Raw genomic sequence first — 24,789 nt, forward strand, 5'->3', positions numbered from 1 at the left:
TTTGTAGTTATACATTTCCCTACATATATCCATTACATAATATAGATAGATAGATAGATAGATAGATAGATAGATAGATAGATAGATAGATAGATAGATAGATAGATAGATAGATAGATAGATAGATAGATAGATAGATAGATAGATAGATAGATAGATAGATAGATAGATAGATAGATAGATAGATAGATAGATAGATAGATGGATGGATGAGGGGTTTGGAGGATCCCAAACTTTCTTGTTCTTATTTTCCAGTGGTAATTACAATTAATATGTACAATAGTGTACAATCAACGCTATAAGTGTGCATATCAGCTTTTGTTATGTGTAACTAAACAATGTCAAAGATGACACAATTATTCATTGTGTACAAAGACGATTCATACCAATATCTTATGCCTCAATCCATGTATGTTTATATTGCTGGGCTGTATATACATAATAACTTTGTTTTCTTAGTATTTCATAATTAATGATGTCGTTACCTCAGGGAAAAATGTGAGTGTAGGATGACCTTCTAAACCTTTAAATAGCTTACAATGAAATCATTAGAAAATCTGCAATATAACAAGGACGTACTGATGAGAAAACTTTCTAATCACTAAACTTTCATTGTAAAATGTTGGCTTAGAAAAAAAAGGCATTGTCAGTTTTTCTGGATACAGAAAAAAAAACAAAAATGTATTGTTTAGCCTAATTAATATATTTCTTTTCAGGGGCTTTGTGAAACCTTGCTGTCACAGCTCAAACATCTCTTTTGGAGATGCTGCAACAGGTTCTGTTATTTCAGCTGCATCTTTTGTGTCACATACAAATACTTGAGAAATACTTTAATTAAAATTGTCCTGCACACAAGGCTGTGGAGCCAAACCTAGCTGCCATTTGGCTAAAGATGAAGCACATTCTGGAACCATGAAGATATAAAACTATTTAATCTCTTATTTACACCTACAGACACCTTGTCTGAAGCTTCTATTGAGAGGAGATGGAGAAGCCGAAGAGAAGACACACATGCATTCCAACACTACGCCATCAAGTCACCCTCAAATGCCATCGCTGAAGATATATGATTACATTTAGTATCCAACATATTTTGTAAACGTGCAGTTATAGTTAAGCTCCCGATGTATTGCTTATGAATGTCAAATATGTCATACATTAACCTTTACAACTAACTGTGAAAAAATGCTCATGCAAAGTGTATTCCTGATCAGATTTATGCAAGAATGACATTAAGTGTGCCTTCGGTATTACGAAGACAAAAGGAGGTGACCTCACAGGGCTTAGAGGCAGAGATAAGCCCTACGATGCCAAATACAGGCACCAATGGTAGGTTGTGGTTATATTCTACATCAGTAAAGTCACCTAGTATTTTTACCTCGTTATTTCATTTGTCTGTCTTTAACAGATAAATTGAACTTTTTTTTTTTTTCCTGTTCTCGTGAAACCGCTTCCCTGCAGGATCAAGGTAGTATGACATCTGCTCTCATGCAAGACTGGGTGAAACAAAAGTCACGTTGCCCGTTGGTAGTTCACTTTCTTGGCTGTGTGCGGATATTTGCGATTTTGTCTTAGGTCCAAACTAGAAAGGGCTGTTCTCTTCCCTCCCACTAAGCTAATTTCCCTGCCAGCACTGCCTTTCTGCAGGCAGCATGCTGTGGGCAACAGCCTCTGGGATTAGAAACAGGGATGAAGCTTCTGATCCCATAAAACATTGGAGCAGAGCAGCTCCCATCTCTGTCCCAAACTGGCATCAGAGACATCGACACATCAATGAGCTTCTGAACTGGGTGACAAGTTCATAAAAGTTAGCTTTTTTCGGTCTCCATCCGACATTCAGCATCCTGTCTCACAAGATCATTTGTATTCTTCTGCAGTCGAATGTAGTTCCAAATGAAAGTGCTCCACTTTCTCATTTTATTCTTTCAGTCTTAGGTGAAATTACGCTGTCCAAGTATTTCAGAAAACATAACTAAAATCAACAAAGTATAAAAAGGGTAGTTTTTTTTTTATCATTATTTTTTAAAATCACAAAGTATTTATAGTCCATGGATGTGTGATGATATGTATGTATGTGTTTGTATAGCATAACAATTCTTTCGTTTTATGTGTGTGTGTGTGTGTGTGTGTGCATGAAAATTAATAACAGGTTCCAAAGGAGCCCGAAAAAAACAACATTGGAAACAAAATGTGTGATCATTGAAATTACGAATTTAGACATCCTTTTTTTCTGCCTTTTATATATATGTATATATATATATATATGGGGAATAAATGACTGTCATTGTGACCAGTGATGTGTCAGCCAATAGCCTGTACATGATAAATACACTCATCGATGATAGTGTGTATTATATTTGAATGAATTCGTATAATTTTAATGGATTAACATTAAATGTTGTTTACATTTAGCTTTATTTTGAAGGCCAGTCCCGGCAGCGTCTTGGATTACCCTCGGACTTGATGATGTGTTTCAAAGTGTGCCCTCACAGACTGCCACGTCAAGCTGCTCGAGAAACATTCAGTAAGTTTAGCTTTTCCAAAATAACTTTTTACGTGTTTCTGTGTTTTTTTTTTTAATTTTTTATTCTTGTAAAACATTTGACGTCTGGGACTCCGGCACCGAGCGAGCGGAGCGCTTTCACCCGAGGAACTCGTCCCCGACTGCGGCTCCTCCTGTAAGGCTAGAACTCCTACCGAACTCCTTTCCTGACTCAGCACTCTTCCGTTAAAGCTGTACAAAACTAAACCCCGCTGCTTTTTCGAAGTAAAAAAAAAATACAAGGTGACTTTTTTTTGGGGGGGGGGGGCTATTTTAATTTTTCTCGGGCTTCCCAAAACCTTTTGAAAAGCGTTACGGAACCAACCGTGTGAGTAAGTTTACTAGCTAATTCGAGCTAGCTTGGTGCCGGTCTGACGGTTAAAGAAGCACCGGATCGGTGTCGTGTCTCGTTGCGTGACGTGACGTGAACGTTAGCCTGACAGCTGCTGGGCCGCGGCGCTGTCCCGCACACGCCGCTCCGTGGATGCACGTCACGGATGATCCACGCTGGAAAGAAACCCGTGTAAATAAAATTAGATGAAATGTTGACCGCTACGAGGTGTTAAGGCCCGTCTGTCCCGCTTTAAGTTGTTTTGTTTTGTTTACGGTGCTTTGTGAAGTTTAGCACATACGAGTTAACATGTGTAATATTTTGTCCTCGCTGTCCTAAAACGATCATTTATTGATTACATATCGTAACACTTATGCTGTTATGTTTGCACAAAATAATTCATGATCAATTCATTGACAGATGTCAGGTATTGATGAACTAAAATGCCTTATCTAAATACCAAAAGTGTGATCATTTTAATGTCTACATCCAAAGTAATTGGATTCTGGGTTGTTTCAAGTGGTTGCTATTCTGCTTTTTAGTGGTTTTTTTTTTCTGGAAATACATGCATTTTTTTTAAGAAGAAAGCTTTTAGTTGCAGTGAGTTCCTTACAGACAGTTAACTTGCTATGGATGAACCGTGAGCAGCACTGGGTTCGGGGTCAGAACGCCCTCTGCTGGACAAAACCTATAACCTGCACAGATAATGCGTGCAAATGACTGTCCAGCTGTGTGTGTGTGTGTGTGTGTGTGTAAAAGTGACCTCTGAATTTGTTTGAATTAAAATTTATTTAGAGAGTATACATGATATATCCTAGTGGGTGTCAGGTGTTTACTGCAGCAGCCTGTGTACACATCTGTTTTAGGGCTGAAGTTCAATATCACTATTATTGATTATTTCAAAATACACACACACACATGCTATATATTTGATTCATGATGACATTTAATCAGTATTATAGCCATTTATTATATTTTCAAAGTCTTGGCTATTTATTCACCCAGACTAAAGGCAAATGTATTTTGGAATACACCTGCATGAATTTGTAGACTGTATTCATAAAATTACACAATCTTTTGTTCTTTTGTCCGAATCAACCCCCTCCTTCATTCTGGCTAATAGTCTTCAATCTCAAAGCATCCCTGACACTTTTCTCCACCCATTCCAACCTGCTTGAACCCATCTCTTCACCTCTTTTTTCACACCCTTTGTTGCTCTGGACTGTTGTCTCTTAAGTATGTAAAATCCTCCACCTTCTTTATCTCCACTCCCTGTAGCCCCACCGCTCTACCGGGGTTTCTTTCATTCACACACATATATTCTGTCTTGAGTTAACTAACCTTCATTCCTCTCCTTTCCAGAGAATATCTTCATCTCTGGAGATTTTCCTCCACCTGCTCCATTTGCAAACATGATGATCTATGGAGATTCTTATCTAAACTCATCTGTCAGCCTGTCCATCACCACAGTAAACAGGAAGGGGCTCAGGGTTACCCCCCGATGTAATCCCACCTCTACCTTGAACCTCTGTCACATCTACAGCATAACTCACCACTGTCTCACGGCTCTTACATACTTCTCTGTCACTCCAGACATCCTCATACAGTACCATAGTTCCTTTCTCGACACCTTGTCATATTCTTTTTCTAGGTCTACAAAGGTACAATGCAGCTCCCCTGACCTTCTCTGCACTTCTGTATCAACATTCTTAAAGCAAGTACTGCATCTATAGTACTTTTTCTAGGTATGAAGCCACACTGCTGCTCACAAATGCTGACATCTGCTCTCAGTCTAGTTTCAACTACTTTTTCCCATCACTTCATTGTATGGCTCATCAATGTTATCCCTCTATAGTTACCCTAAATTCTGCACATCTCCCTTGTTCTTAAAACCGGGCCCTATCACACTTCTTCTTCATTCCTCAGGCATCTTCTTACTCTCAAAGATCCTGTTGAATAATCTAATGAGAAACTCTACTGCTGCCATCTCTGCTTCTTAGTGGTCTACATCAGTCACCTCTTCTACCCTTTGCTCTCTTTCATTTTCCTCATTCATCATCTCTCCAAAGTTCTCTTTCCATCTTCCCATCATTCTTCAAGCATCTGTATATACATTTTCCTCCCTATCCTTATTCACCCAAACCTGCGGCAAGATTACATCATCTATACGAGATGTAGTCTACCTGTGTGCTCCTCTCCCAGCTCTTATAAGATAAGACATGAGATATAATAAGATAGGTATCAAAAGACATTAAGGTTAATTAATAGACAGATACATTAAATAGGACAGAGATGACAACAACAATAAAAAGAAGGATGAAAATAGGCCCGAAACTGCTACATGAGAACAGGAGCAAAATGACAGTTGCAGGTATTAGCCAGTGGTACAGATTTGACTCCGGCCGGTCTGAGTTTTGTGCTGTCCAGACTGATGTCGCATAATCTGATAGCAATGGACACAAAGGAGCACAAGTCGAGTAGAAGTTACCCTATGTTCCTGCTTTTTCTGGAAAAAAGTATTCACCACAGCCATTTCCATCTTTTTTTGCCACCGAAGTCTTCCACCATTTGTCCCTCTGCGTTCCTTTCCTGGATGCCAAAACAGCCCATCGCTTCTTCGAGACCTCTGTTTCCTGCACCAACATGCCAGCTGAAGTCTGCACCAGTCACTTCTATCCGCTCCTGGGAATATTCCGCATCATTTTATCTCACGCCAGAATTTCTCCATCTCCTCTTACTCACATCCCATCTGTGGGAATAGCCACTAACCACATTGAGCATCCCACCTTTCACTTTCTCCTGGACACACATTATATCCACCTTCCTTCTCTGCATCTTGACAACCAACTCTGCCTTTTCCTGTCATCGTCCCAATATTCAAAGTCCTTACTCTCGGCCCCGGACTCTCGCCTTTCCTCTTTCTCTCTCTGCTTCCAAAACAGCCTTCCTCCTCTCCTTCTTTGACCTGCAGAAGCCCAATTTCCACTGGTACCCTGTAGATTATCTTCAGGGTGGTCATTGTTAACCCGGGCCTCGACCGACGTGGTATGTTTGATTCACATCGTTATTTTCGGCATATGTTTTACTCTGAATGCGTTTATCCGGGCTGGGGGTGGGCTCAGAGAGACCCTGGCTTGTCTGCCCCTCAGGCTGCATTAAAGAACTTACTGTGCTGAGAGTGCCAAAAATCAAGTTAAAGGAACTGTTATGTGATTTTAACGGGAGCAATAAAAACGGTCAGTGAATCAAGAGGGACAATAGTCACTATAAATTATAATTATTGTGTTTCAAACTCACAAATGAAAAGTTTTATAACACTTAATAAAAGAATATGATATGTGACTCTATTATCTTTAGAATGTTATAAATAATGTTACATGAGTAAAATGAATAATGCATTGTGTTGTATACTTTCAATAAGTGATCATACATTAGAGTTATTAGTATTTTGCGGTATCTTTGTGTTTCATCATTTTATCAGCACAGAGACAAAAATATTCAGATAACATGGTGGACTGACATGAAAAAGTTGATCATCAGATCTTTTTAAGGTTAAGGTTCTATTCAAAGTGTTGGTACTGACAAGAAAAGAAGGTCTTGTGGATAAAAAAAATATTATGGGGGTGGGCACCTGAAAAAATCCTGAGGTTGACAATATTTGATTTATATAGTTGCCTTTTTCTTGTCAGCATTTTAACTTGTTGACTTTCTCTGTGTCTGCAGTGTCCTGTAGCTGTGTGAGGGCAGATTCTGAGGGCTGAGACGCATCATGAGGCAGCTCAAAGGGAAGCCCAAGAAGGAAACCTCCAGGGACAAGAAGGAACGGAAGCAGGCAATGCAGGAGGCTCGGCAGCAGGTGGCAACTGTGGTGCTTCCCACGCTGGCGGTTGTTGTTCTACTCATTGTCCTCTTCGTGTACGTGGCTACCAGGCCTGAGGCTATTGAGTAGAAGTTGAAGACATGGATGCCTGGCATGACAGGGGTTGAACTAACTGATTATGGGTTTTCTACCATCACCATCTAACCCCTGAGGACCCTCTTCTCTCTCAGGGCCACCCGTCTCAACCTCGATCCCGCCTTAATGGAAGCTTCATCCAAAGTGCCTTTCTTTTGCTTTAGGCAGAAAAAAAAAAGGAGAAACAAGAGTGAACAGAGATCACATTGCTGTTGCAGGTAATGAAGACTCATGTCGGCATTAATGATCCAATATCCTCTTTACCAAAGGACTCGTGCACAGCTGTCTAGTTTGACCCCAGGGTTTACATATTTAAGGTGAATGCAACATGAGCCTGCTCTCAGACCTGTTGGTGGTCTCAGAAGTGACCACTTTCAGGAAGCATGTGAAGTACTGAATGTGTCCTGTTGTCTGTTACCCTGTGAGTTAGGCACTGCCTCTCTGCTGATCTGTGATGTAATAATGTGCCTTAACATATCCAAAACTGTATTATTTCAGTTCAATAAAGGGATTTTTTTTTTTATTTTCCCGTGTCGATTTGACAAGTAAGGTTTGGATTTATCCATGACCATATCGCTGCTGTTTCATGGTGCCCATATATACACTCAGTGGTTCCATTGGGGAGGTAGTTAACCTAAGTTAGATAGTCCTTCCTCGTACCCTATTGAACCCCTAGTTGATCTCAAAACTATTCAGAAAAAAATTAGATTATTTGAACTTTGCTATTCCGTGCCTCATCCTGCTTACAGTATCCAATGGAGGATGGATGCAGTTGTTGTAATCAATTGGACATTGGTAGCATTGGAACAATTCTGAATTAGTTTTAAGGAGCTAAATGTGCCAAGAAAACGTTCTCATCTCATCACACTACTTCCACTAGCCTCATTTGTTGATAAAAGACAGGATGGATTCAAATTTTCTCTTTGGCTAAATAATATCACAACCCACAGAATGTCACAGCACAATGACACCAGTCAGCACGCAATGGTTTTTATCTCTTGTAGAGTATGAATTTGGAGATATGATAAAAGGGGATGAAGGAGGTCATCAGATCTCCTCAGAGTTTGTCATGCTGTGAATTTCGCGGCGTAATCTTAACATTTGCAACTCCTGAATATCAGCTTTTAGCTTCACCATGCAATATTTGGTATGAGCCCTGAACATCACCCTATTGAAGAAAGTATTAAAAGCCTGCATTTGAAGAAAGTTTGTGGTTCTGTGGTTCTGGGATGCATCGTAGCTGTCAGTGTCTCTGAAATTTCATCCCTGAGCGATATCTAAAAGTCAAATTTAAGTTGTATTATTAAAAAGTTGAAGTAGTAAGGAACAACAGCAACTCAACAGCGACTTTACAGGCTGTGATGCATTTTGGGTAAATGCTAACAACACTATTGACTCAATAGCTGCAAAGTTCCACAGTTACACGAACATCAGCAAGAGTAATGTGCACTCGGACCTTCACATGGAGAGACTGTCCCCGGTGGAGCTGGTGCATATAAGTATCTCATCACCAAACATAATGCCAAGCATGGGATGAAGGGATGTAAGTGAAATGTCACTAGGATTCATTGAAAACAACCAATCATGCTTCTCTGTCAGTCCGACTTGTGCACACATAGGTTTTTTATATTATTTCTTCCCCACAAAAATATTAAGTTAAAACGAAGACCTTAAAAACACAAAAAACTGATTCCCAAAAAATACCCAAGAATATAAAAAAGAAAATCTAATCTTTCTGAAATCACTTATAAATGACAAGCAAAATGTGCAAACATGGATGTCAAATTACCTAAAGTTCAATTAAGAATAACCTGAATGAAATTACCCAAATAACAGCCAGAATAAATCATGATATCAAGAACATATGACCTTGTTAGGCGCCAGTTCCAGCTGTCAGTCATTTGACCAGCACTATCTTACACCCTGGACAAGTTGCTACATGCTGACAGAGCCTCCCTCATTCAAATCTCTGGACAATATAACAGTTCAAATAACTTCTGCCTTGTTTTTAGACTGCAGGAAGCAGGGGAATGTGAATAGCACCCGAACAGATATGGGGTAACCTGCATGATCCACATGGGAAGGCCCCAGTGGCTTCAACCTTGGAATCATCTGGGCATTAGACACATGAGTGCAGCACTGTACTATCCCAGGAAAACATCCAAAAATCCAAATTGTTTGATGAAAAGTTATGGAGGCTTAAAGCTGGAATGTTAGGACCAACTCCACACTAATGCCTATGGCGCTAAAGAAAGATGTAAAATGAAAATGATCACTTAAGATAAGACAAATAATGACAGAGACAGGTCTGTTTTTTTTCTTGTTAAAACATGGCACATAATTGATATAATAGACAAACCTTCACTTATTATTTGCAAAGCAGTTGTTTTGTAATGCAAAAGTACATATTATACCAATAATTTTTATAATGGAATTTGATAAATTATCTGAATCAGAAATACTGTATTGATTCTGGAGGAAACTGAGTGGTCTCAGATGCTCCATACAGTAAGAGATTAAATCAATACATAGGAGGAGATTAGCAGGAATAAATGAATAAAGGTTATAAAGATAATAGAATAAAGATAATAAAATATATTTAAGATAAATTACTTACAAACACATGGAGCCAGATGGATAGTGAGATAAGAAAAGGACCGAGTTTTACAGTCTGATCGCCATTGGCAAGAATGACCTCACTATTAATGAACCAAATGTGAAGGAAAATGTCAATGTTAAATTTAATTACTATATACTTCTTAATTTCACAACTGGTCCTACAATGCATTCATTAAGGAAAACAAATATTCCAATAACATACTTTCTTATATTAATAGTTTAGAATGTGACACATTTTGTGAATTTTTATTTTGTGCAATGATACATTATTGTTATTGTATTCAACATACAAGAATTAAATAACATAGTACAAAGAAAAATCACAAGATTCAAGCACTTGATTTTGGCATATGATACATGTGGTTGCTAAACACCATCATATTAGGAATCAGAATCTGAGAAACTTTATTTGTCTCTGAGGGGCAATTGGAGGAAATACAGCTTTTTGTCATGTTAAATACGTCCTGTTGTGACGCTAAACTTTTCAAGTCCTGATCTAGTATTGATCCTTACTTGTGGCAGAACAATCAAGACACGAAAATTAGTTGCTATTATTATAAAATCCTTACCTAAACAGCAACACAGCTTAGTAATAATGGTTTTAACTGTACAGCTGAATATTCATAAAAATACATCGACAGACAAAGTCAGATAATGTTTTATATTCTTTATCTACATCCAAAGACAAAAATCTTATTTCAGTTTGAACAATTTAGTGTTTTTTTTCCTCATTTTTTCCCCCCACATCTCAATTAACAAACAAATAAACAAATAGGAAAATACTAAAAGAAAAAAAATCCACATGAACAGTGCAATAGTTCAGTGCTAGTGCAAAAAGATATTTTTTAAGAGAGGGAAAGCAGAGCATTGGAGTTGCTTCTTTATTGCTGGTATGAGTGTAAAGTGTAACTATTTTTTGAGTAATCCTGTAAAAATGGTTAATGACAACAATAAAGTCCACTCAGTTTTGAGAACCTTCTGATAGGCCTGAATGGAGTTGACGCATGCGCTCTCGGGGAAATGCGGTTGTGCCAGCTTTTAAGCGGAAGTAGGAATAATTTCACTTCAAAATAAGACACAGGAGAAAACTTGGGATTTGTTGGGCAAAAGTACAGCATTGGGTGGGTTTATATCTGTGAATCCAGGGTTTAGATCATAAAGGTTTTGTCCTCCCCTTCGCAGGTTTAATTATTGCAGATGACGCTAATGCACAGCGTACAGGCGTAGAAAAAGCCAGCTAGGTATTTATTGATCTCTCACTGAAAACGTCGGAGCTCAAATGACCCAACAGCGCTTAGTTTACAAAAAAACACCCAGTCTCACCTCTGGGTTGGTATTTATTTAGTCGACAAACATTTCGTGAGCCGGTGTGTTACTTTGAAGCCTGGAATTGGAAGTGTTCTTTTTTAACGCGAGCTAGCTTGATCCAGCTCTCCAACACCTCCCATCAATTTCTCTGAAGAAGACTTCCGGTGGTCTTTCATGGCGGTGGCATGGTGAATCCTACAGAAAGGGAAAATACTCGCCCCTTTCGTCCTCTCCCATCGATTCAGGGCACATGTTTATGCATATTTAAGCCTGTCAACTCCGGCCTCACACCTTGGATTTAGCCGCACAGCGCTGCGGTGTCCCTCCACCCGGCCATGGCGGCTCACAAACCAGTGGAATGGGTCCAGGCCGTGATTACTAGATTTGATGAGCAGGTAAGATGGGCTAATATGATTCAGTGGATGGGTGTCGCAAGCTGTAGTAGTCTGGAGGCCCCGCCAGTCTGTTTAACGTTACACTGACTTCGGTTGTATTAATTCCAAGCAGCAAATATGCTTTTCCCGTCTGGAATAGTTTCGCGTCTGAATTGTAGACTGCATTGCTGTCCCCGGCTGCAAAACAGTGAAGATGAGCTCTTTCTAGCTAGCGCCGTCTCCTCACCATCAGTTAGCAGATTGTTTCTTTGCCTTGCTCGCACCGTCCCGGTTAACTACATAACAACATGTTACACACAGCGAAGCAAACGTGTCAGGGGCGTCCGATCTCGACCCAAAGCGTTTGCGTTTAAAGTTCCACGCCGAAGGCTTGCTGTGTTGGAGCTAGGTGAGCTAACACTAGCGGGCCTAGCTATCTAATGTAAACAAATAAGATGTGACAGGTTTAGCACGCTGCCGTCATACAAGCTAACGAAGAAGCTGCACACAAATAACTTGTCACAACAGAGAGGCAAAACTGATCTTCCTGCGATATTTACGACCCCTCCATTCATGTCAAATGCCATTCGAAACTCCTTTGAAAACCACAATACCAACACATGCAGTTGTGAATCCTAAAACCCAGACATTACAAAACATTTCGGACACATGAATATGCATATATTTTGACTTGGACGCGGAGTCGTTCTGAGCACAAGATGTCTTCTGGCAGTAATCAAATTTTGCCTTGCTGGAGAAGCTAAACTCCTACCTGATTTTTCTGCTTGACAGTGCAGGTGAAACATTGTTAGATTTCAGTTTTATTTGTCACCAGCTTCCGTTAAGTGCACCCCAAATATGTTTTAACATGACTGCAATGCATTTGAATTTTTACCATTTGTGCTTTAACATCTCAATATAGACAATTCAATGTTCATACTCTTGTGATGGAAATGGTGTCGCTAATCAGTCAAACATTGCGTCAGATCTAGTGTTTATGCATGAAGAATCTTGCGTCATGAATAAAAAGATAATTGTATACAAGTATCTGTCTGTCAACCCTGTTTATTCAGATCAAGTGTCTCTGTTGTTGGAGGGGAAATCTGACAGCCACTTTATGTTGGGAGGGGAAAAAAAGCAGTGCTTGCCATTTAAAAGTAATTTGGCTCTGTTTAGTCTCCAGCAGCCTCTGCGCCTGGTGTTAGCTGCCACTGATCATGGATTCTAGCTGGGTTTAGCAGCTCAGCTTGGATTATTACAGTTGGAAGAAAGTGGCTTTTGGTCTTATATCTGCTTCTTGGTTATTGTTATCCTAAGCCTTGGCTAAAGCAAGCCCGTCAGTTTACATTAGGGCTTGTCCCCATAAAGCCACCCTTTTTCGATAAACTAATGCCCTTGTTAATTATCTGGGCATCATCTAGTTTCATGTGCTTGCTGAACAGCAGTGACATAGTGGAGGCAGTATATCGAAATTCCTAATAGCCTTTTGAGCTTGGACATAGAAGACTCAAGTCTTTTATTTCCCAATGTCCCGAAGTGGACAAAGCTACTTCATCTGCTGTTATGTGTTCTTAAATTGTACACCTCATCTGTGTGTATTTAATCTATAGATGTAAAGCAAGGAACCCTCAGTTCTGATATAACTGGCTACTCCCAGACTAAGGTTTTTCAGCGAGTCATGACATTTTAAATGTTTGATAACTTTAATGCGGGCTAATTCAGTTTCACTTGTAACATGTATTCTTACTACCCTGGAGCATCCTCTGAAAGACGTCTGTCTTAACTGACAGGTGTGCAACATGGAGAAGATTTGGTGTTCCAGACAGTTTGTTGGAGGGAGGTGTCTGTCCCACTACCCTGTTCTTCCTAAACTCTGCGTGTTTAATGTGTGCAGGACGTGGGTTCGGATTAAAATCGGTGAAACATGATGGCAGTCGTCTAGAGAAGCTGTCTTCTGCTTCTCTTTGTTTTTTACTGAAAGAAAACACATTTGCCTAAAGTCCATCTAGTTTTGGCCATCAATTTTTGCACCACAGAAGTGACGTGGGAGCTCTCTACCCGTGCAGACAGTTACTTTTGGACTTACGGGTGTCAATGTTTCGGATGGTCCATTTCCTTTTGACAAAGTCAAGTTTCAGCATGTGTGGCTAGAACTCCATCATACCATCTGGTGAGTGCGAGGTCCCCGAAGTTCACAAAGTTCAGCCCGTAGACTTGGCCAATTGAGTAATTCATGGAATGTAGACTTAATTATGGACTGAAATGTCACATGTTTTTATAAAAATCCTCAAGGTAGATTTTGGAGATTGAAATATCCAAATGGCTTCTGAATTGTTTGTGGAAAAGTGTTATCATTCAAGTGATTTTCTTACATATTGTTCTGCAAGCCTTGGCAAACCATTGTTCTGACAAAATATACGGTAACCCTCCTCTGGATTCTTGTTTTCTGCCAAATCATCATTATAGTAACCACTTACTGTGAAAATGTCCCGTTTTACAGTGCTGTAAGTCAAAGTACATCTTCCATTGTGCATCATAAAGCTTTACAGATCAATATATTGTTTGAGGAAAATAATTAGCGGTTTATAGGCAGTCTTCCGATTAAATCTGGTGACGTGACGATCGACTGTCGGCTGTACATCATTGTCAGTGCTATGGTTAATGTCATGTCGTGAGTTTACTTGAACAGAAATACAACTGCAAGCAACTGTAGGCTATCTAACACCTCTGCGCAATCCAACGGCAGGCTTTTCGAGCTCGAGAACCGCCACCACACAGGGAATCGGTCCTTCAAGCACAGTCGCTCAATGGAATAGCAGAATGCTATGCTGCTACAGAGCACCCGGGCTTCCTCATCTGCTCTTTCACCCACTTTCCGCTCTAATGTGATTGGCTATCGTCATGTGCAGTTGGGCTGTATACATCGAAAGATGACTCCGTTTCAACGTATTATTTTGAACCCTTTGTGGCTCTTCCCACCAAACAACTCAAACTGACTTAGAAGCGGAGAATCTTCTGTTTGGCCACATGGACGAATTTGGTCTGAATGGAGCCTGACTAACGTCTTAAAGCCAAAAGCAGGTCGTGACACCAACTGATCACCATTTATTCATTTCAAGGTGTTTTAATGCAAAAAGTTTGATCTGCTGTTTTTTAATGTTGTCCCTTATGTAAATATTCCAACAGTCCACAATTAAACATTGACATACAAATTTACAAATAAATCCCGCTGGCTTCTATTTGGCAACTTTTTTTAACTGAAATTGACATTTACTGTCGCCGGGCGTTGAAGACGTTTCCAATAGGACAATTTGTTGGACCCCCTTCTTATGTCCCTACGCTGGCTCCCGGTAGCCTCCCGCATCAAGTTCAAGACCCTGGTGCTCGCCTACCGGGCAGTGAATGGGACGCCCCCGTCTTATCTCCAGGATATGGTCGAGCCACGTGTCCCTACCCGTCCCCTCCGATCTGCAACCTCTCTGGAACCGTCACTCAGAGCCCCAAGCTGCCGACCGAACCGGTCTCGGTTCTTCTCGGTCTCGGCTCCTCGGCGGTGGAACGAACTCCCGAAAAAGCTCAGAACAACGGGGTCGCTGCCTATCTTTCGCCGTGAGCTGAAAACATACCTCTTCACCAAGCACTACCCCACTGATCGCACTTAGCCTCCAACCCCCCCCCCCCCCTGGAAAAAAAAAGGATGAAATGAATGTATGTATGCGTATGGTTCTGAGATGGCTATTTGGTAGAGTGGTCACTTCTGACTTCCGACTACTGGTACGTCGGATCTTTGATGACTGAATTGCACTTTTTGTAAGTCGCTTTGGATAAAAGCGCCTGCCAAATGACTGGAATGTAATGTTGGTTCAACAATGACGATTTGAATGCTACATGAACATCAGATTATTTTTTTTCAAGAGGTTAACGAATATGTTTGCTTTAGCACATATTGCTTAAGAAGTACAGAAATGTGCAGAATACATAAATAATATTTGACCAAGTGAAATTGGAACTTTTTTACTCAAATCGATGTTTAGCGACCGATCGACTGAACTTTTCCAAAGCTTCCGATAACCGAATTACAGGGGCTCTCCCCGTGACGTAGGGCATGCTCCTATTTATGTGATGATTCGTTTTGTTTTGGGCTGTTCACCTGCCCATAACACGTAATTTCGATCCGATTCAAGCAAGAGACGTCTCACAATTCGCCGATAACATTTCATTGTCATTGAAATAATCACCGTACATTCAGTTTATTGATGCCTACCAAACCCTTCACTGATATTAAATAAACGTGGACTCGAATGACTTGTATTACTTTAACACGGTGCTATTCATAATGCTGTACATCACATGTAGCCATCAAACATCTCTGAGCACCAGGATAAGAGCACTGAACATTCAACTGCCTTTTTGGCTCAAGAGGCTTTAAAAATGCAGGCAGGTGGTGACGGCCGCCTACACGGGTCTAGGTCTTCCGCTCGTCCACGTCCAAATGTACATTCAGTAGATGCTGTTGTGTCCTCGAGCTGAGATGAGCAGCTTATGGGAAAGATATGTGTGACCTTTGGAAGAATGGCTGGGCCCGGCTGTTTGAGACAAAGAGCTCACTGACCGCGCTGGAAGGCAGACAGAGGCGAGGCCTGTTTTACATTGTGTGTTATGTGCATGTGATGGTGTGACAGGCTGACTATATTGAGTTCCTCTTCCCAAGACTTCCCATCAGGAGCCCGAGTTTTAGCCCTCATACAGAGGAGAATTGTTGGAAAGTCCTTGGTGAATTCCAGATAAATTTTAAGATTTTTTTTTTTTTTTTTTTTTGGAGGATACTGGTGGTCATATTATATAATGAAAAAATCTAAGTAGGTAAATAAAATATGCATGTGAATAAATGGTATTTATTAGGTTTGACTGATGATGGCCTTAAAGAGTGAAAAGCTATTGGGGATTTAATAGAAAATTCCTTTATAGGTCAGTCAATTCAATTTGTATTTGTAAGGTAAAATTTGCTAATCAGTGCTTCATGATAACTATTTCTTTCTTAACTGATATTCTTTAGCAGCATTTATTTCTTGCCATACTTTTGTTTTCTTAATTTCAACACATGATGGTTAATTCATTTTCAGAGATGCTGTGATTTTAGATATGACTGATGGCAATATATTGACAAAGACATTATATTTTTTTATGTTGATGTCAAAATTTAACTCTGGATTTTCAACAGTACATGAAATAACATCATCATTTTTAAACGTGTTTACAGAAAGTTAGAAGGTGTTTTTTGTGAATTAGCAATAAAACTCAAAATAAAGCAACAGTTTCTAAATCAGTTGGCTGGTACGGATATCCTAAAAGTGATGTCACGTATTCAGCCAAATATCCATATTAGTTGTGGGAAATATGCTGGGAATAGAAACTGCACAATAGTCAAATATTCTCTCAATCAGTATTTTGTGGTGAATCTTAAATTCGTCAACATGTACATCCGTGCAATGTCATTTTTTTTACCGGATCAGTCAGATGGTTTTTAGGAAAGTATTGAGAAAAATGCCCATAGTACGTCAGCTGCCTCACACTATTTTAATCTGGATGTGCAGATCTGTCATGGAGAAGTCTCTAGCTCAACACTGGACATCCCATTATTCCATTGAGTATGAAAAGCTAAATTTCAGGAGTGTGCGAAGTACGTGCCAAGACTGCTGAGCTTCATTTTTTTTTTTTCGAGCTGACAAAGTCGTCCATTAAACTGTATCTGACACTCCGCACCGATATCTGCTGTCAGACCTCCGCTTGCATTTTCCCCCAAACTCTGAACCCGCAGCAGACCTGGTTATCGTTGCTCAAGTTGGACCGAAGGGTCGCGCTGAAAGGATGAGTCAACAAGATGAAACTGAAAATAACGCTGAATTTTTCCCCCAAAAAATCAATCTCAAAATGGCAAATTTACAAGTTAAAGCTTGAATTTCCCTTCTTTTATTCCATTTCCATTTGTTATCCTTGTTATGCAAATGAGAGGACATGGTTTAACTACTGCAGCGAGTTGGAAAGGGCTTCTCCGTAGTGGCACTTAATGTCTCCGTTGGGAGAATGGCTGTTTAAGAGTTTACCAAAGGATTCAAAAGTACAGGAAGAAGTTTTTTTTTTTTTCTTTTTTTTTTTTTTTAATTTTCTTTTCTTTTCGAGGACCGTGTTCTGCTATTGCAGTTGACCGCACCATCGTCAGCTGAACATCTATAATCCTTGCCCCTGTCACCAAATTCTGTGCGGATTTGTTGATTAAAACAAATTTTGGCCTGGCTTCCACATGCTTGTGGTGGCATCTATCCATCTTTGGTTTTAAAAGGATTAACACTTGTTGTGAGGCCTTTATTGGACTCGGAGTAGCATAAGTAGTTGTTGTCACACACAAATGTGCTGAGGAGAGAGAAGAGAGAGAACAGAACTGAACTTCTGAAGCCTCTCAGATGAAATAGTTTGAAAAATCCGAACGAGTCGAGTCGCTACGACAAGATTTGACGACGAAAACCGAAGCCTGAATGACGGAGAAGCGTAACAGACAGACAGTGAGTGTGATTTTTATATGAAAGCAGCAAACGCGCTGTCATGATGCAGGGAAATAAGATTAAATTCCTGATGGTTAAACCTGCTGGGCTGCCAGGCTGGCTGGCAGTTCGCTTCCCTGGATGCTGCAAAAAAAAAAAAAAAAAAAAAAAAAAATTGTAATCTATCGCTGACCCAGTCAGAAAGCTTTTTGACATCATCCAGATCACTCCCCAGGAAATCCATTTAATTGATTTCAAAGTAACTGGAAAATCCCTTAAGTGAATTGTTATTTCTAAAAAATCAGCAAGAATGACACAAGAAAATGAAATAACTGAAAGTTTTCTTGACATGATCTCAAAATCCGCAAAAGAAGTTAACAAAATCAGGAGAAAAAATATTTAAGTACTGGGAAAAAGTTATCACAATCTCAAGTCAAGAAAATGACCTTTTGAGGACAAGAGCACTTTACTTTTATGTCGTACTTTTCTTTACTGCTAAGAAGAAGAAAAAAAATTAAGGGCGAACCGTAACAAGTAGAAGAATAAAAAAATGAAACCTCTTCAGATCTTTGTCCGTGGAGGTTCTCAGTCCTCAATGTTGAATTCTTGTCGTAACAACCGGACTTGAATTTGTTCACTCGAAGACGTTCCAGCCTTCATCCGAGAGGCGTCTCCAGTTCCAGTGGCCTGTGGGGAGAAGCTCGGCCTCAGGAGGTTGTCGTGCCGATGGACGTGCCGTTCATTGGGACAAAAGAGCGAGTTTTCTTGGATTACGTGGGTTGGAACGTGAAAAAGTAAAGCTAAACAAAGGAGCGAAACCTGTTGGATCACATGAACGGAGGCTCACGCGCATCACAACCCCCTTAGACCGAGTTTCTGCCGATCGACCCTACATTTACATAACAAGCCGCTGTAACTTAGACCCGCGCTTATATCGGGACTCCCGTAAGGCCGTTAGAACCGAGGAAGCCTCTCGGATGAGGGCTGAAACGTCCTCAAGTGAAGAAATTCAAGTCCAGTTGTCACGACAAGAAGATTTCGACAAGAATTCTTCAGATCTCTCTGTTTTCATTTGTTATTTGTCATATACATTGGGAGATATTTAAACCACACGCCTCTTGTCAATCGATCCGAATCAGGGTTTCACCCCCTACAATATTATGTGCATTAATATTTGAAAGGCGTTTTTTTTTTTTTTTTTTTTTTCCAGACACTGTAATACGAGCTGAACTTGTAATGATCACTAAGGTGACCACATCCTCATTCTCCCCCGTGTTTGCTTCCAGCTTCCCATCAAAGTGGGACACCAGAACACTCACACCAAAGTCAGCACAGAGCACAACAAAGAATGTCTGATCAACATCTCCAAGTACAAGTTCTCCCTCGTCATCAGCGGCCTCACCACCATCCTCAAAAATGTCAATAACATGGTAAGTCGGGGTGGGCGACTGAGCGGGAGGAGCTGGAGGAACCTCGGACAGACGCTTCCTTATTATGACAAAGTGTAATTTGATTGTGGGACTCACATCCGGGGACATCAAACTCTTCAAGTCACGTAAGGCACATTGAAAGTATAAAGCTGGAATTAAGTCATTTTATATTTAAATCTCATGGCTTTATGTGCTCATTTAGTTTTCTTCATGAAAATAAATGGGAGGTAGCTTGTTATTGTCAGGATGAAACCAAAATTAAGAGGAATTTCCCCCCGAATTACAAAGCAAACGATGGAAAACACCCTCTGCTCCGGGAGGAGAGATTTTATTATAAATAATTGCAAAAAAGTATGCATATGTGCATATATAAATGACCAATAAAAAACAGCTATTTGTTTTTCTGAATAGAGCCTCATCATTTTGAGCATTTACTGAATACGTGTGCTGTTGTAATTTATTTGTTAGACATTTAAGTTTCACCCAATTTAAGAGGTTTTATGGTACATATCTATCATCAATGTGGATTATGAAAAAAATGATCGGCGTCACTCCGACTTACCTAGAATGTAAAATTTTCGCTCGTGCTACCTAATGATAGAAAAAAAAACGCAATACTGCTTTTCATCCATCCAATTTCTGATATTGTGTGTTTTAACATCTGGATTGATATTCAGCCAAAATAATGGGGTCCACAACTTATTGAGATTCAATCTAGGACATGAAAAAGGTGGAGAAGCCCCACCTAAAGAGCCGGCATCGGTGCTTTGACCTCAAGTATGAGGTGTTAAAACAAATAATAGCAACACCGCATGGGGTGACTAATGTTTGGATGGTGCTTGTTTCCTCAGCGAATATTTGGAGAAACATCTGAGAAAAACCTCTACCTCTCCCAGCTCATCATCCTGGACACATTGGACAAGTGCCTGGCCGGGGTGAGTTTCCTCCCTTCCTCCGCTGCTGAAAACAAGCCTGGTTTCTCAAAGTACAATATCAAGTTTCCATTTGGATCAATTTGATGATCAATTCTGTATTCCAGCTCTGACTGCCTTTTTTTTTTTTTTTTTTTTTTTGGGCTACTTTTAATATTTTGGAATCTTAAATTTCTAAAAAAAAAAAAATAACTGAACATGTGAAATAACGAAAAAAAAAATGGCAATTTATAATTCTAAAGTATTAAAAGAAAACATAATGACAGAATCAGAAAAAATAAAACTAAGAAGCAAAATAATATTATTTCTAAAAAGAATAATTGAAATGGAAAAACAACAATGGACACATCTATCTATTTTACATCTCTATTTAGAAAAGATGGACACATTTTTTAATTTCTTGGAAATGCTTGCTGTTTCCTCAAGTTGTGGGGTCCTTGTTCATTCTCTAGTAATTTCTTTTTTTTTTTAATAAGGAAAATCTGCAAATAACTGCAGGGTTTTCTTACAAACGCTTGCATAATGTTGTCCTCTTGTTTCTTAATTTCTCCGTGATTTTACTGTTATTGAGCTGCAATAAATGGGAAAAAATATGCAAAGAACAGAAAAGCATCATTTATTTTCTGAACCAGATAGTTAAAAATTACAGCACAAGCTTTTGATACAAAATAAAAATCAGCAAATCTATTTACTGTTATGCAATATGCAATATTTGGTGTATCCGATAAGTAACCCTGTCTGGCCTGTGAATGTATTGGAAGGGTTTTAGAAATATATTTGAAATTCCATTTATCAGGATAGGTCATGTTTTATTTAAAAAAAAAATGTGCACTGTAAACTCAACTGAAATGCTACTTAAAATATAGTGTATTTGAAGCCCAGGACCTCCTGAGCTGATAATCCTTGGCCACGGTTCATATTTGAATCATAAAGCACAGATGAACGTATTCCTCTGCTTTCTCAATCGCATTTGAGTCTCCACATCCTCAAGTTTGGCAAGTTTTGGAACGTGGCTGTGTAGGAAGACGCGTAGGACACCACCAGTTGGGAAAAAAAAAAATCCCCATTCTTCATTTCCAGCAACTGACTTCCTTTTTTCACAGATTTGGCAGAGTCTACTACTACCTCCCTGTTCTGATTAGCAGTATCCACAGCACCACATGCACATCACAAAACTCATGTTTTCTATTTCACAAAAAAAACAAAAAAAAAAAAAAATTGCATAGATTTGAGAGCTAGGCTTTACATACTACTCATGTTTCCAGGTTGTTTGCTACCACTGCATGGGGCAAAATCAGCAGCGCTTTAGACACCCCGGTCCTAAATGAGCGCTTCTCTTTCAGCGCTGGATAAACTACGTTCTCTTGATTGGCAGGTTAACTCCGGACGGACGGGTTCTCTGGCTCTTTAGCTCTGATTGACACGCTCACTTCCCTTGTTTTTCTACGAGGACACCCGTCGAGAGCTGTAGGCGGCTTGAAATTTGCCTTTGGCGGTCGCCTTGTAGTTCTCCATACAAGAAAGGAATGTTGCCCAGCTGCAGCTGCAACAAGCTGCCAGAATACGGACCCTGAAGTTTGCGCGGCAACGCGGAGGGAGGATTTTTTTCATTATTTTTTTTTTTTTATTGTTCATTGTCTCGTGTAGCCCCCAGTGTCATTAATGACACACATCTGGTTGAAAGTTTGAGTTTAACGGCCGAGAGCGCGGGCTTCTCGGAAATAAGTCCTCCCTGTCAAGATGAGCCAATCGACACCTGAAGCTTAAATTGCGAGTCACCTGTCTGCGCTCCGCACTTCGTTCGCATTACCATCGAATCAAAAGCCACCGCATTTACGCTCGCCCGGGCTCGAACCTCTGCGGATGCACTTATCCGGCATCAATCTCTCTCCGCTCGCCTTCGGAAGGCACCGGGTCCGTCCTGCGGCCTGGATTACATTTGCAGGCGTTTCCTTCGCAGGTTTTTGTCATTAGCCTTTACAGTCAACTGGCAACAGCCACCTCTGTGTTCGTGGTCAAGGTAATGGTTCTGGACTGCCGCTGGTCCAGAACCACAAATTTTCAGTTTTGGGAACTTTAGAGGGAAAGAGAAATGACTCATGCAGCTTTTCCATCCACACGTTACGTCCAGCTTTTGCTCCATTAATAGTCAATACTCTGAAATGATTTGAAACAGCCTTTCAGTGCAGATCAACAGGATTTTCAGCAGAAGAGCGGTAACGTTCATTGCCTGAGTGTCTTTTCGGACGTTGTCTGGATCCAGGAATATAGCTGATCCTCACTCACACAAAGAGCTTCACTGGAAAACAAAAAAAAAAAAGAAAATTAGTGTGATTCAGAAAACAGTGACGTTAAGCCCCCTTTAACAGAGAGGAAATTATTTTCTGCTCACCGTCGATCGACCTGCGCACACGTGTAAAATATCACGTGTGGAGAGGACGTTGGGCTTTAGATGCTATAAACTGATCAGATGTTTCCCATAAAGAGCAACAAAAGCAAATATCATGGTTAAACTCATCTGAATGATGAACGTGTCATTTTGGTTAACATTAATAAATGATATTTTGTCCTGTTGGAATCCTCTATAGTGTAAAATACAATCAAACTTCTTTTGCCGGAGGGTTCCAACTTACATTCATTCACTTGAAACATGATATTGATATTATTGCTGTCAGGTTTATTTTATTGTCATCAAGTGGTAAACCATATTCAATACGAATTTTTCAAATCTCCGGCCAACCGTTGATGTTTAGACGTCCCCGAAATGTGCGATCGGCTCCCGGATTCCACCTCTGACCGCTTTCTTTGTTTTCCCCTCAGCAATCCAAGGACTGTCTGCGCCTGGATGAGACCATGCTGGTCAAACAGCTTTTGCCAGAGATCTGCCATTTCATCCACACGTACCGCGAGGGCCACCAGCACGCCGCTGAGCTCCGGGCCTCCGCCTCGGCCGTCCTCTTCTCCCTGAGCTGCAACAACTTCAACGCCGTCTTCAGCCGCATCTCCACCAGGTAGGCGCTCCCTCAGCCCAGCCCAGCCCAGCCCATCAAGGCCTTTTTTTTTTTTTTTTTTTATCCCACGGGAGCCGCGCTTTTCTTTTTTTATAGTTTGCAACGCGATAGAGCGGGGCACTAAATCGATATCATCTAAATGTGAGGTTATGATGTCATGGTATTGATTCGGGTAAATAATGTGATACATTATTCTACCGTCCAAATCCAGAGCCGGCGCTCATCTCTTTTCCCCTTTGTGCATTGACTAGGTTTTTCAAAATAAAGAGGAAATGTAAAGTCGTAGTCAGACTGCTTTGAAACAAATAAAACAAAAAAAAAAAAGAACACATTAGTCATTACCTGAAAGTTAAGATCTGGTCTGAAAATCCGCAAGCTGTATTTCAGTTTGTTAACTAGCACTGGGATGTGGGCACTGGGACTTTTTAATTCCTCTTCCCTCAGCCGCAGGGAATCTTCAAATCTTTGCAGTTACAGGTAACAGTTAAGACAATTTATATTTCATTGTATTCTTAGTCTTCCTCCTTTCTACTATTATCTATTACTGTTATGTTTTTTACTTGAAACTCTGGCACAACAATTTCCTTCGGGATAAATAAAGTTGATCTCATCTCATCTCATCTCATGTACACAGAGATGATAGATATGACGTGATATTCTACTCAAATATCGGGAATCGTGCTTGAATAATTGAATAAAAACCTGACACACGTGTGTGTTCTCAGGCTGCAGGAGCTGACGGTGTGCTTGGAGGACAATGTGGACGTCCATGACATCGAGCTGATGCAGTACATCAATGTGGACTGTTCCAAGCTGAAGAGGCTGCTACAAGGTTCCCTCACCTTCCCTTAACCCCCTGTTGTATCCTTGTTTCAAGCCATGCCTGCTGCAATTTTATCTTCCTTCTTTCAGAAACAGTCCTCAAGTTCCGAGCCCTAAAGAAACCCGCCCAGCTCGCCGTCATTAACAGTTTAGAAAAGGTCGGTAGTGACCGTTTTAAAATCCACCGCTTTTTGTTTTGTCTTCATCATGGTGGATGTCTTCAGTTTCACACTCGGAGGTCATCACAACACTGTCGTTTCAGTCTCTGCATAAAGCAGAAGTGTAGCTTTAAATCATCAAAACAGCTTCCGCACTTGACTGAATTCTCTTATTTTAAAAGTGTAAAAATTCATCTTGTCCGGCAGCATCATTGACCTTACTATTTTTTTGTTTAATGAAGTAATTTAGTAATAAAAAGTAATTTATTTCCCAAAGGGGATTTTTTTTTTTTCCTATTGATATACAATCTGTTTCCTTTTAACCATTTTCCCCTTGCAATCAGGGTTTTTTAATTCAATTTTTATTTCAATACATTAGAATTCTTAATGAAAACAATTAATGAGTTGTCATTGAAAGGTATGTCTTGCAATGTTTTTTTTATTTAGATTTATAGACCAATATTTTAGTAGTGTTTTTCTTAAACATTTTACACTTTTTATTGATATGGAAATCTTTTCCATCAAATTAAAATCTTAATAGATTTTTTTCTATCTTAATAGAGCACTTTTATACAAATCTAATGGGCCTCATCAAGCAAAAAAAAAAAAGAAGAACATTCTTTAAGTTTTCAATGTTGCATCTCCTTATATTCAATAAAATATTGGAATTTAATTCATTTGATTTCACTTTCCATTTTTCTGTTTAATCCCATAAGCCTGGGTCCTTTTTTTTTTTTTTTTTTTTTTTTTTTTTTTTTTTGGAAATGC

The 24,789-nt window shown here is 39.8% G+C and overlaps 1 protein-coding gene and 1 long non-coding RNA gene across 2 annotated transcripts in view; both read left to right on the forward strand.

Moving 5' to 3' along the window:
• Nucleotides 1–2,456: 2,456 nt before the first annotated feature.
• Nucleotides 2,457–7,350, forward strand: LOC147235229 (uncharacterized). The gene is made up of 2 exons (XR_015109169.1): nt 2,457–2,678; nt 6,597–7,350. It is a non-coding gene; the product is annotated as an uncharacterized LOC147235229 (long non-coding RNA).
• A 3,561-nt stretch (nt 7,351–10,911) lies between these two features.
• Nucleotides 10,912–24,789, forward strand: part of nf1a (neurofibromin 1a) — an 80,401-nt gene continuing 66,523 nt past the window's right edge. Inside the window, exons 1-6 of the mRNA XM_086141414.1 lie at nt 10,912–11,150; nt 18,955–19,098; nt 19,950–20,033; nt 22,851–23,041; nt 23,767–23,873; nt 23,954–24,021. Of these exons, the coding sequence (XP_085997540.1) occupies nt 11,091–11,150; nt 18,955–19,098; nt 19,950–20,033; nt 22,851–23,041; nt 23,767–23,873; nt 23,954–24,021 (654 nt within the window). The 5' untranslated portion in view covers nt 10,912–11,090. The remainder of the gene's footprint in view (nt 11,151–18,954; nt 19,099–19,949; nt 20,034–22,850; nt 23,042–23,766; nt 23,874–23,953; nt 24,022–24,789) is intronic.

The sequence above is a fragment of the Fistularia commersonii genome, chromosome 3 (assembly GCF_037954325.1).
Source record: "Fistularia commersonii isolate RoL2024-O1a breed Wild chromosome 3, RoL_Fcom_v1.0, whole genome shotgun sequence".
NCBI classification, from domain to species: domain Eukaryota; kingdom Metazoa; phylum Chordata; class Actinopteri; order Syngnathiformes; family Fistulariidae; genus Fistularia; species Fistularia commersonii.